Source organism: Pseudoliparis swirei, chromosome 20 (assembly GCF_029220125.1).
Source record: "Pseudoliparis swirei isolate HS2019 ecotype Mariana Trench chromosome 20, NWPU_hadal_v1, whole genome shotgun sequence".
Taxonomy (NCBI): domain Eukaryota; kingdom Metazoa; phylum Chordata; class Actinopteri; order Perciformes; family Liparidae; genus Pseudoliparis; species Pseudoliparis swirei.
The window spans coordinates 18,004,167-18,018,427 of record NC_079407.1 but is presented as its reverse complement, the minus strand read 5'-3'; the positions used below and the strand labels follow the sequence as shown (position 1 = coordinate 18,018,427).

General features: G+C 43.1%; 1 protein-coding gene across 1 annotated transcript in view; it reads left to right on the top strand.

Annotated features, from left to right (window-relative positions):
• rtn4rl1b (reticulon 4 receptor-like 1b) overlaps window positions 1–12,999 on the top strand; it is a 142,930-nt gene extending 129,931 nt beyond the window's left edge. The window contains exons 2-3 of the mRNA XM_056441156.1: window positions 9,117–9,568; window positions 10,151–12,999. Of these exons, the coding sequence (XP_056297131.1) occupies window positions 9,117–9,568; window positions 10,151–11,041 (1,343 nt within the window). The 3' untranslated portion in view covers window positions 11,042–12,999. The remainder of the gene's footprint in view (window positions 1–9,116; window positions 9,569–10,150) is intronic.
• The last annotated feature ends 1,262 nt before the right edge of the window (window positions 13,000–14,261 follow it).

The window sequence follows — 14,261 nt, the reverse complement described above, 5'->3', positions numbered from 1 at the left end:
TTGGGATCGATCGGGTCAAAGGTCAAGGTCAAAGGTCATAAACAGGTCAAATCTTCTTGAATCACATGGAATTTGGTGGGATGATTGGTTATTATCCGGGGACCATTTGATTAGATTTTGGGATCAATCGGGTCAAGGTCAAGGTCATGGAAAGGTCAAAACCTTTTTTTACCATAGCGCAGTCAATTTTTATCCAATTGGCATGCAACTAATGCCAACATGTTCATAATTCAATGCCCAATCTTGTGATATGCGAAGGTATGCGCTCTACCGAGTGCCCGTTCTAGTTTGTACGTGTTTTTATGGTGATGGGGTGAACTGCTGATGCCTCCACACCGGAAGAGCAGCGAGACGATATGCTGCCTTTCTGAAATATTTCCCTTCTGCTGCATTTCTCAGAGATCTCAGCATTGTCACTGTGCTCTCCCATTTTCCTTTCATTCCCTAGAGAAATAGTCAGGCACCCATATGAGGCCAAATTGCCTGCAGTGCCAGGAAATGGAACATTTGACAAAATCTATAACGTTCTGCAGTAGGGTGTTACAAAAACGGCAAATATTCCCGGGCGGAAGTGATATCTGTTGGCAGGCTTGTTCATGTGCAAGTTTGCTGTTCAGTAGATAAAAACAGTAATCAGTGCTTTCAACAAGTCTACTGAGACTTTCTATAAATGTTAGTGGAAAAAAATCTTGAACTTCTTCTGCTGTTCCTTGATCTTTTAAGGCTAATATTTGCATTTGTGCTTTTAACATATATATTTAACATGTAATTAAAATAATTATGCAATCATTGACCCATACTGAAAATGGCAGACGCATGGTATTATATTCAGAGCATTGTTCAGATTGCTGTGAAGTCAAGGAGTGTTTTAACTGATGTAAAAATCATCATTTAGCAGCATTGTTTTACACCCCTATGCCATTGTATATGCAGATAGTGCCACCACATTTAGCTCCACAGACCCATTGCGACACTGCACATGTCAGTTGGGTTTTAAGATAGATGAAGGAGCCTGTTTAATCAATAATTGTTACGGACTCAGACACTTAGGAAGTAGGACCCAATTGCACGACCCGGGAGACAGAGATAAAGTATTTGTAAGTACTTTATTTTTCGGTTCTGCAGTGAACAAAAATGAAAGCGCTCACGTAGTGAGGGATCAAAAACTTTTCAAGAGCACAACATAACCCGACCTGATCATGGCAAAAGACAAGACGAACTGACAAGGAACACTGGGAGACAGGGGAATTTAAGCACATGGTAACAAGACACAGGTGGGACCAATCAGGGGCGGGGCTGACACTGATGAGCATGGGAGACAGGTGTGATGACAGGTGAAAACAATCAGGAAGCCTGGAATGAGAGAAAGCGAACATAAATGACCTGAACCTCTCTAGCATATCTGTCGGTGCACAACAGTACCCCCCCCTCTAGGGCCAACTCCTGATGGCCCAGGCTGATTGTAAAAGTCGTGGATAAGAGTCTTGTCTACGATAAATGAAGCAGCTATCCAGCTTCTAGCCTCAGGAACAAACAGCAGATTGTTGGGACACTCGCTAGGCGCTGGATTCATGACATTTGCCTCTTTAACGTCTGACTCCACTTGCCAGGAAAAGGCTCCGATCACACGGTTAAGTGGAAGGATGGTCTTGGGCTCTACCGCAAGTGGTTCGGGATCGTAAAGACGAGACAAAGCATCGGGTTTTTGATTCTGAGACCCGGGCGAAAAGAGTGTGAAGTTGAATCTACTAAAGAAAAGTGTCCACCTGGCCTGACGGGAGTTGAGACGCTTAGCCTTTCTTATATATTCTAGATTCTTATGATCTGTCCAGACTAAAAACGGTTGCTCTGCACCCTCTAGCCAGTGTCTCCATTCCTCGAGGGCAGCTTTTACAGCTAACAGTTCCTTGTTTCCCACGTCATAATTCCGCTCTGCCGTTGTCAACTTCCGCGACAGGTAAGCACATGGATGCATCTTGTTGTCTTCTGCAGAACGTTGAGACAGTACTCCTCCAATTCCCTCATTGGAAGCATCCACCTCGACCATAAATTGGCGCTGGGGATCTGGAATGGTGAGTATGGGAGCTGATGTGAATCTATCTCTGAGAAGTTGGAAAGCGAGATCCGCCTGGGGGGTCCACTTGAAGGGAACCTTAGGAGAAGTCAGAACATGCAGAGGGGCAGCAACAGAACTGAAATTCCTAATAAACTTCCTATAGAAGTTAGCAAATCCTAGGAACTGCTGAACCTTTTTCCTGGAGTCTGGTGTGGGCCACTGGGATACTGCACTGATTTTCGCAGGATCCATTTGGATATGATTAGGTGAGACTATGTATCCTAAGAAAGACACCTCTTCTGTGTGGAACTCACACTTCTCTGCCTTGACATATAGCTGATTCTCCAGTAGTTTCTGCAAAACCTGGCGGACATGGTTAACATGAGATTTAGCGTCTGGGGAGAAAATGAGTATGTCATCCAGATACACAAACACTGAAATATTCAAGAATTCCCGCAACACCTCATTCACAAAAGCTTGAAAAACAGCCGGTGCATTGCACAGTCCAAAAGGCATTACCAAGTACTCATAGTGACCATTGTGAGTGTTGAATCCAGTCTTCCACTCATCCCCTTTTCTTATTCTAACCAAGTGATATGCATTTCTTAAATCCAACTTGGTGAATATCTTGGCCGTTTGAAGCAGTTCAAAAGCAGATGACATGAGTGGCAGAGGATAGCGGTTCTTCACCGTAATGTCATTTAGTGGACTGTAGTCTATGCAAGGTCTCAGAGACCCGTCTTTCTTTCCCACAAAAAAGAATCCCGCTCCGGCTGGAGACGATGAAGGACGGATAATCCCTGATTTGAGTGAAGAGGAGATGTATTCATCCATTGCTGTTCTCTCAGGTCTCGAAATCGAGTAAAGTCTCCTTGGGAATGGGGGCTCCCGGTAAGAGATCAATGGGACAGTCAAAATCTCGGTGAGGAGGTAGCGACAAGGCTTTAGCCTTGTTAAACGCTTCCTTTAAATCATGGTAACAGGAAGGTACTTTCTGTAGATCAGGATAGTCAGGGTGATCTATAATGATCCTACTAGAGTCTGTTGGTGCATTAACAGGGCGAAGTTTACACCTGCCCTTACAATCCTCTCCCCATTCCTTAACTTTCCCTGAAGGCCAGTCTATGTGAGGATTGTGGATCTTCAGCCAAGGAAACCCCAAAATAATCGGGTACTGATTCGACTCAAAAATATGAAATTGCATGCTCTCGGTATGGTCCTTATTTATAGTAATCCGTATGGGCTCAGTGCAATGGGTAACTGTGTACAACAAGCGGCCGTCTAAGGCACTGGCACTAACAGGATGAGATAGCGGGACAGTTTTTATTTTTAGCTGTTTGACTAGGCCCCAGTCTATAAGGCTTTCGTCAGCCCCTGAGTCTATTAACACACCCTGGTCAATGGTCTGATTGTTAATACAAATGTCTACCTGAGTAACAGGTCGAGGAGGGAAGTCTTGGGAAACTTGCTCACCAGCGCCTCCTTTTGACTGGTGAGCACGATCTTTTCCCGGGCATGAAGCGAGTTGATGACCGGCTGGCCGCAGTAGAAACAGCAACCCCTCCGGACGGGCGCTGCCTCTCCTCCAGAGAAAGCCTGGTTCTTCCAAGCTGCATGGGTTCACGAGTCATTCGGAAGTGTAGTCCTCTGATGGTCCGGTAACATGAGCTGAAATCAGCTGCGCGCGCGACCCTCCCGAATTCTTCTGGAAGAAATACAATCCGGGTAAGCTGCGCGCTCTCTCTCTTCCTCAAGACGGTTAACCCGGATGGCGACAGCGATGAGGATTCCAGATCCGGGTGTCTCCAGTGGAGCCAGCTGGTCCTTTATCGGTTCGAAAGTCCTGTCATGAAGGAGTCACGAAGAGCCGGAACATTCCATCCGCTGTCCGCTGCTGCCGCACCGATTTAAACTCGATGGCATAATCAACCACCTGACGGTTGAGCTGACGTATTTGAAACAGTCTTCTGCTGGCCTCCGTAGCAGGCGATGAGTGGTCAAAATCGGCTCATAGTCTCTATGAAATCGGCCAATGAGTAACATAGTTCGGTGTCTCTAGACCATTCTGCAGTAGCCCAGGCTGCAGCTCTTCCGTTAAATGAGACACAATAAACGCCACTTTACCATGCTCAGATAAAAAGGCTCCTGGGTGGTGTTGGAAATGCAGATCACACTGTACCAGAAAGGCTCTGCATGAAGAGAGTCCGGAAAATCTCTCCGGAAGAGCCAGCCGTAACGGGAAGAAACAGCTTGACCTGGGTAGTCAGCTGGAGTACTGACAGGCAATCTCTCAGCTGTGGATGACGTCACCGGAGGATCAGTCTGTTGATGAGTGAAAAAATTATTCATTTGGGCAACCAGTTGGTGCATCTGTGTAGATAATTCTTCCTGAACCCCGGCCTGGCGTCCTCTCAGTTCTTGTATTTCCTGGCTGACCTTGTCCAGCTTTTCCTCGTGATGAAAAATCGTCACGCCCTGTACCGACAGAGCGGCGTGAAGCGTTCTTGGGTCAGTTCGTTCTGTTACGGACTCAGACACTTAGGAAGTAGGACCCAATTGCACGACCCGGGAGACAGAGATAAAGTATTTGTAAGTACTTTATTTTTCGGTTCTGCAGTGAACAAAATGAAAGCGCTCACGTTTTCAAGAGCACAACATAACCCGACCTGATCATGGCAAAAGACAAGACGAACTGACAAGGAACACTGGGAGACAGGGGAATTTAAGCACATGGTAACAAGCCACAGGTGGGACCAATCAGGGGCGGGGCTGACACTGATGAGCATGGGAGACAGGTGTGATGACAGGTGAAAACAATCAGGAAGCCTGGAATGAGAGAAAGCGAACATAAATGACCTGAACCTCTCTAGCATATCTGTCGGTGCACAACAATAATCAAATATATTGCTGTACCTGAACATGATTGTAAGCAGTGTTTGAGTGTGGAGTGAGTCGAGACATTATTTAGAAACAGCCAATAGCAAGAGAGAAAACAACAGGGTGCTTATCAGGGTATTTGGAGAGACACAGGAAATTGAGTTTGTCCAGTCTAATTATGTGTGGAGTCACACAGCTCTACAGACGTACAATTTCCCTCCTATTAACAGAGATGTGTTATTCATGAGTGCACTATGTCTCACTGATATTCTACACAGACCTGAGCCATTGTGTTTTATTCATTTATTTATCTATTTCAGTTTCTGCACCCCCAAGAAAAAGCAGAACTTGGTGATGATGGGGTCACGGGGTCAAACGTGCTTGCGGAGAGCTATCGATAGCATCTGTCACATAGACTGTATGTAAAAAGTTGACGTAGTCGCGTTATTGTCACCCATTTGGTTTGTGGACTGCAGTTTTGAAGCCTCGAGTTCGGCATTTTGGTTTTTGGCTGCTGACATCTTTCGTTTTAGCAACACGAGAGGAGTGACACGAGAGGGAGGAGCTAAGTAGAGCCGAAAGCTGAATAAATGTAACTTTCATTAACTGAAATTTACATTTTTAAGTTGCTTAAAGTTCTAAATCGAGACTCGAAAACGATGTTGTTGCAGCTTGTCAATCATGAGGTAGCAAGCCATAAAATACCCTTTGTTGTCTATAAATGAGACCATATTTCACTAAATAAACATCAGGCTTTATTGAATATGACTCTAAACGATGTATTGAGAGCATAAACTGATGTTGACAGTGTTTACTTTCTCATGTACCTCTTTACAAGCGGACTGCAACCAGGAGAGTTGCCCCCAGTGGGCATTTGAAATAATGCATGTCATATCTGCATTGGCTTCACAGTAACCAGTGTGGAGGAAAAGGAGGAATGTGGGTTGGTGGAAGATGGGAGGATAGCTGCATGGGAGAGACTTGGAGGTGAAAGACGTGTGAGGAGATTGTTAACAAAATACAGAAGCAGAGATAGCTCCTCCCTTTCCTTTCCAAAAGCTCATTATCACAATATCATTATCACATTCTCTAGATCCTCTCTCTCCTTTAATCTGTCACATGTCAATATTATATATATATATATATATATACATATATGTGTGTATATATATATATATATATATTCATAGATGCTTGAACGTTTTCCGTTTCAGTGTGTCCACACAGAGCTTTTACACATGCACAAATGCATATGTGCGGAAAAGCATGTGTGAATTTCCATTTACATTTAGACTTAGTGTAGTGTTTGGGGGTGCAAATATATGGAGTATGCTGAGATCAGTGAGAAAACAAGAAAAAGTCCCTCGCCATTGAATCTGCATGCGAAAGAGACTGTATGAGATACTCTCAGCATCTAAAGAGCAGCCACATCATAGATTCACGTATTCTAAAGCCTCATCAGAAATCTCGTTCCAATATGTTGTTTTTGAGGGAAAGAGTTAGAGATAACACCCTTTATCTACCATGTTTTAATGGTTTTCTTGTTTTAAATTGGGGGAATCTGGCGAAGCAGAAACAAGATGTATTTGTTAAGGAACAGATTAGGCAGGGTGAATAATCTATTACTTGGTCCTGACGAGCTGAGGAGAGTGAAAGAGAAGAGGAAGTGCATCCTTGTGTCCAACCTGATCACTGATTCAAATTGTCTCGCTATCTAGCAGCATCTACATTCCCCTCCCCTCGCTTTCCCTGTGCATCACACTTTTCAATTAAATTCAATTGAGTTTATTTTCTATAGCCCAACATCACAAATTAAAAATTTGCCTCAAAGAGCTTTACAATCTGTACACATACGACATCCCTGTCCCAGGACCTCACATTAGATCAGGAAAAACTCCCAAAAATTTTTTTTAAAAGGGAAGAAACCTTCAGGAGAGCAACAGAGGAGGATCCCTCTCCCTGGATGGACTGAAGCAATAGATGTCATGTGTACAGAATGAACAGCGTTACAGAGTTATAACACATTCAACGAATATGACAGAAATGTATGAATAATTAACAATAGGCATGGACCACGATCCAGACCTCCACAAACCATGAAACAGAAGGAGGAAGAGAGGAGGGGGGGAACTTAGAAAATATTTACTAAAAGTGAGGAGATCAATTTAATGAATGATGGAATCAATTCATTGAATTCTTGCTCAGGCAGCTTATAAAACAGGTGTTATTTAATCTTGTAACAAATATCAAAGCAAAAGACAGATTCAATTTGTTTTTTGTTTGTTCTTTATGGAAATTCTTCTTTGTGTAGGTCTAATAATATTTATCTCAAGTCCCTGGTGGCTACTGCTGAATGCAAATGTTTCTCAAACAGTGGACAGAAAATAAACCGTCTTGTCTCGCTTATTTGTCTGATACATAAACCTATATTTCCCAAGAGTAATGCAAATCACTTTCCCCTATTTATTCAGTCAGGAGGTGCCATCCTTGATACATGTTTATGGAAGATGTATCCATAAAGAAGCAGCTGCACTGTGACCAAGGAAAAGTAATACATTGGTGTGACACATCTGTAAATAGCCAGTAACAAAGAAAAGGATCTAAGTACTAATGCAGGTTGTGGCATTAAAATGAAAAGTCCAAATAAAGCCCATGGGCCACTTGTCGTGCTGTCATGGCGTGTCATGATCTCCAGCACACAGTACACATGAACACAGACGTGGATTCAACCTTTTGCCAGTTTTCAGCCGTGAAGAATCATTCCATTTTGTGGGCACATTTCTGGTTTAGGAGGATGCATGGATTTCCATTGTTGCCCAGTGGCAGGGCTAAACAAATAGGATTAGCTCCGTGCCCGAGAGAGCACACTCCTGTTCAGGTGACACACAGCTCCATGCTCCAGCTCTGCAACTAGACACAGAGAATTACTGTTAAAGTTCAGTGGAGTCAGATGCTGAATGTCACAGCTTAGCCACAGCTTGGTGAGAAAATACATTAGATAAATACGCCTGTCTCTTGTTGGAAATGTATTCTGCAGTTGCTGAATGTCCAGCATTAAAGACCCAGAATTACAGGGAGAGTTAAAAGGCAACAGAGCCATATTGATTAGAAGCAGTGAATCAGGCTGCTGCTATGCTGTGAATAATACATAAGAAGACAGCCAGAGGTTGTCAGATGAAACTTGCATGATGGGCTGTGAGCTGTGCTCATTTTAGATGAGACTGTGGATAAATCACATCTCCAGTCTCAAGGATCTGGGGAATCATGTCACCGATAAACATATTACTCCAGGTTTAAATAAGCATTCCACGCCCCACTTAACAAAACAAAAGACTGATCACAGCCTCCGCTCACTGCAAAGTAGTGCCGGTGGAATCAGGGTTTGGACCCTTAATAGCATGTCTCCCTGGTGGAATATTGAAAAGGGTAATTCTGAAATAGCTGCATTGGCATCAAATCAGCGAGCGTGGCGCCGGCTTCACGGAGACATCTTGTGATTCACTGGAGCAGGTGTTATTGTTTGCTCTCTTCAATAGACTCCTCATTGTTTGGGCCAAAATACACTCATTGTATTCAGCAAATAAACTATGACAGGGAGTTGAACCCATCAAAGAGAGAGAGAATATCCCCGTGTAAAAACTAAATCAAAATGAATTTATGCTGAGCAACACGTGTCTCTGTGTGGCACACCATTTAGAATGTAAATTAATTTACCAAATTGTGACTCAATCCCAATCCCTTTGGGATTCTGATCAGTGTTTACTGGTGCATATTTTTTGGGGGGGTTGCCTCATTTTGACAGATTTTATGCAGATATCAAAATGTCTCTAAAGGATTAATTATTTATTGACTTACCATTTTTTACATTCACCTGTAATCCCGAAGGCATTTGCATCCACCTTTAGCTGTACTTTGTGTTTAGAGCTGCAGGGCAAATGTTAACATGATAACTAAGATGGTAAACATGATGCATGGATCGTCACTGTGAGCATATTAGCGCTGATGTTAGCTTCACAATACAGCCTCACAGAGCAGCTATTGAGGCTGTCAACTCGCAGTGGATTTCATATGATACGTTTGACCGAGACAAGAAGGCATTAACTATCGAACTAACTTCATTGATTTTCTTTTTCTCCTTCATGTCTGTCTTTGTGTATGTGTGTGTGTGATTTGTGTGTTGCAGGCTGTGGCCTGGAGTTCCTGCTTGTTCTCTGTGGGCTGGAGTTTTCCTGGTCCTGCCCCCGTCACTGTATCTGCTACAGTGCACCCTCCACCGTCTCCTGCCAAGCCCATAACTTCCTGTCGGTCCCCGAAGCCATTCCTCTCGACAGTGAGCGCATCTTCCTCCAGAACAATAAGATCCATCGCTTACTTCGGGGACACTTCAGCTCCAATACGGTCACTCTGTGGATATACTCCAATAACATCACTTACATTGAGCCGACCACATTCCACGGCTTCACGCTGCTCGAGGAGCTGGACCTCGGAGACAACCGCCACCTGCGCTCTTTGGCGGAAGACACGTTCCACGGGCTGAATCGGCTCAATGCGCTTCACCTGTACCGCTGTGGGCTCAGTTCACTCCCTAATAACATCTTCCAAGGCCTCAGAAACCTGCAGTATCTCTACTTGCAGGTACACTAAACGGTGTTTACCACTCATACTCTAGTAGGGCTGTCACTCTTCCACAAGAACAAATTTGAACTAGCACAACCTATGTCGACAATTTCTAAACGATTCTGTATAGTGACTGTGTTGTTGAGTCGCAGTGCCTCTCTTGCCTCACTTGAGTGACAAGCTGACAGTTGCATTTCATATCAGCAGCAAACAAACCATACTTCTATCCACAGTTTTTCCATCTGTGGTGTCAAATCCAAATTTATTTTGCGCCTCACAGACGGTTTGGTCTCATTCAGCACAGCTTGTTATTTTTCTCCATTTAAAAAAAAAAATCACAATAGTCTCCTTTTCTGAAGAAATGCTAAAGGTCAGATGAACGCTCCCCTGGAGTACACGGCACAGCCTCTAGTGCTTATTCACTGGGAATTTGAACAGATACTATTTGCATCATGGGCTGATTTATAAAACATATAAATGGCATGTAGACACAAGTTAATGTGGCAGTGAATTAGCAGAATAATGTAGGAAGGAAAACATTGCACAATATGTCTATATCTATCGATATCTAATGACTATGTGCGTTCCGTATCTCCCCAGGATAATCATCTGAAGTTCCTGCAGGATGACACATTTATGGACCTCCACAACCTGAGCCACCTGTTCCTGCATGGCAATCGTCTGTGGAGCCTGAACCAGAACACGTTTAGAGGCCTTCGGGCCTTGGACCGACTGCTTCTGCACCAAAACCAGATTGAGTGGGTTGACCACCAGGCCTTCCACGACCTCAAACGTCTCACCACCCTCTATCTGTTCAACAACAGCCTGATACAGCTCTCCGGGGAGTGTCTGGACACACTGCCCGGATTGGAATACCTGCGTCTCAACGACAACCCCTGGTCATGTGACTGCAAGGCCCTGTCGCTTTGGGAGTGGTTGAAGCGCTTTCGGGGCTCTACGTCTTCAGTGGGTTGCCAGGCGCCAGCTGATATGATTGGTAAAGACCTCAAGGAGCTGCGCAAGGAGGACTTACCCAACTGTTCACCAACTGTTCCTAATTCTGAGTCCAGAGCCCAGACCAACAATGTATCTGGCACGGTGAATCCGTCCCTTAATCGTGGTGGGGTGGTGGGCTCTGTAGGGCAGACCCACATTGTGCACCCCTCAAGGCCTGGCCGCTCTCGGAACTGCACAAAGCCTCATAACAGGGGCAAGGGGAAGGGTGACAATGAGGTTCACCACTCAAAGGAGGTCATGGCAGACAAGGAGGATTCCTCCCCGGATTTCACAGACGGGGGCAAACATGACCACACATCCCCAGACGGCACCGTCACACGGAGGAAGCACAAGTGTATTCCCCGGACCACTGTTCGCCCCCCTAGTGGGGTTCAGCAAGCCAACAACAGGGCAACCTTATCCCAGTCATTACTACATGTCTGTGTGCTCTTCGCGGCCTTGATAACGCCAAATATTGACTTTATTCTCCGTTGACCCTCAGAGGGTTTGGAAAAGGAAAAGAAAGAAAAGAGAAAACAGCCCTCAGACCCTCTCTTGCTCCTGTACTACAAGGCGTGTGTGTGTGTGTGTGTGTGTGTGTGTGTGTGTGTGTGTGTGTGTGTGTGTGTGTGTGTGTGTGTGTGTGTGTGTGTGTGTGTGTGTGTGTGTGTGTGTGTGTGTGTGTGTGTGTGTGTGTGTGTGTGTGTGTGTGTGAACATATGTGTAAATGTAGTGTCGGGAGCTTTACTGTTAAGACTAAACCAGGCATCAAAAGCATCAAACATCTACAACAGAAAGACTCACAGCACAACAATCGAAGGGACAGTGGACGACAAAAGATAAACGCAGACAAAGCTTGCACTGCCACTTGTGCCAGTATGATTTCATCAGCATATGTCTTGGTATCGTATGTATTTTTAAACATCTGTTTTTCACTCAACTGCTTCTCAGATAACCAAGATTTGGTGAAAATAGAGAACAAAAGGAAAAGATGACGGATCAAATGAGGTAAACGTGTTAGCTCTGAGACAGATAAGCTAGGTGTTCAAGTGCTCCATTCAGTTTGAATATTCAGTTCACAGTTTGTAAATTGTTATAAAGTACAAAAGATAAGTCAATGGCCTTGTCAGGCCTCTGGCGTCAGTTCGTTTGGCCCTCATCCTTTCTGTCAAATGTACTCTGTGCAGACAATTGGGTGTAAGTGTTTCTTCTAAACGAAGAGGTAAAGTGTAAGCACGGCAATAAATAGTCCTTCAGTATCAGACGATGGAATGTGCCATTAACACAGCAAAATGGAAATCTATAGCGACAGATGTAAATAGAGCAACCATTAGCTCAAACGCTGTAGCCGATGGAGCCGTAACAAATTGATGCTAATGCTGACCTTTTTAAGGTACTGTACCAAACCTTTCTAACAGCATTACTTATTGGGATTACATTTCTACACACAGCTCTGCTTTCATCTTCCTTACCACCACTTCTCTCTATCTGTGCATCTAAATATTAAGCTGACAATTGCTATTTTCATTGGCTTGGAAAACCGTGTGTGTGTCTCTGGGAGATCAAGCTGTGAATATTGACAAAGTCTGTCTATATCTTGTGTCAGATGTTGTTCATTTGGTTTTTCTAAGACACGAAGTTGCGGGGCCAACAAGAGCCTTAGAGGTGGAGGGGTCAACGGGGTGATTTCTCAGTTTCCTGGTGAGGTTGTGCTGAACTGATTCCTCCGCAGTGAGGGCAAACCTCCCTCATTGAGAACGCGAGGAACACATTTTGATCTTAATCGCTTGACATCCAAGGAAAACAAGACTCAAAAATGTGTGCAACATCAATGACTCAAGAAAATATAAAAGAACATTTTGAAAGGAGCATGGTAAAACAAGGATTGTGCAGAGAAAATGATGCCTCTTAATTAACTGATTGTCCATGGATGTGGGCATCCAAGACAATCGCCTCTGAAGTATTAAGGGGTTGCAGTACAATGCAGACCGACTGATGGACAACTACGGGACGCCTTGCTGTACTTCTGGAGCTTTTGTGCCTCTCTTAAATCTACCGATAAGATGGTGTTTGTATCAATGTGAATTATACCAGTACCAATGGAGACACAGGGACTTCTTACAGTGCTGATATTAATCATTTACTGTATTACTATGAGAAAAAACAATATCAGTGACATTGATTATGATAACAGGGTTTTCTGCTCCTCCTGTCAGGAGGGGTCTTTTAATTTTTCAATATTCTGGTGATTTGTTTATTCACGTATTTTCCATGTTGTATTTTTAGAGCCTTTTATTTGTAATGCACAATTCCTCACCTCACTATTTCTTGTTCTACTGTATGCCTATTCATCTTCTTTCTTTGCCATAATTCAATTGTTCAGTAAGTTATCATCGGAAAACAACAGTACAAAAATGTTTATAAAGATATTAAAATCTATATCTTCTTATGTCTACCGTTGCAGTGTGAGTCTGTTTATTGCTGTGTTTGAGCTTTTGTAGGCTACTTTAGATAAAGTAAAAGCCACGCTCGACCCCCTCTTCTTGCCTTTTTTTCCCTTTAATTCATTTACAACAGAAATTGATGATGCCAAATCTTGTTTTTTTCTGCACTGTTTCCTTCTATATCTTTGCTCTAGTTTGCATGGTGTCTCCCTGATCAGACCTGCTGGCTAAACTAAAGCTGCTTCCTACAAATAGATCCCCTCTTTCTGTACACATCTCCGTGTTATCTACAATATAAAATGTAAAAAAATCTGCAAAATATTGTCTCCAAATGGAATAGAAAAGCCCATGTTATCAATAACATACAGAAGTTCCTGACCAACTGGAAAAGAAGAAAACAAGTGTCAACATGCAGTCAACATGCAGACTGGTGTGATACTGTATATTGCAGTTCAATAAATCATTTTAAAACACTGAAGATATTAATGAAAGTGTCACATTGAATCTGTAGATATTCCAGGCTATTATAATGAATGGCCCTTTATAACATTAATTATATTTCCTCTTCTTTAAATTCCCCTCACTGAGTTGAAATTGATTCACAAGTAAGTGTTCCATTTAACTTTTTTTCACAATTGTGCTAAATGATAAACGAGCGCTGAAGCAGAGGTTATATGCATGGATGAGAGGGTGTAATTATATTCAAACTGGCATCTGGTGTTTGATGCCCATCCACTCACCTGCTTTCAACCCTCTCCAAGCTCATTTAAAACACCCACTTTAACTTCTGTTTCTCTGCATCATCCAGTGATGTTTGCTTTTCCCTCACACAACCTAATACAATCCTTATTTTTGGTTGCGAGATTATACATTTAATTCCTAGAGAAGCCCAGAAAATGTGAGAATTAAACAATTGAATGAATAAAGCATTACATTTTACTTTTTACTATGTGAAAAAAATATTATAATATATTTTGTTTTAACGCGACTAAACACCTCGACATATATATCAAAAATGAAGTCCAAAGTCAGCCAGGTTGATTTTTCCTTTTTCCACGTTCATGTTTGAGTGAGCTGAATGAGATGTTAAATGATACATAGGAAAAGACGAGGCATCATGGATCCATTTGTACCTATATATACAGGACCTGATGAGGTGTGGATTTTCTAATAAGCTTGTTCACATGCACATAAACATCCATCATTGTAATTTAAGCAAAACAAATAAAACATGCACTTAGTAAAGTGAAGTGCACAGAACTTCATGAATC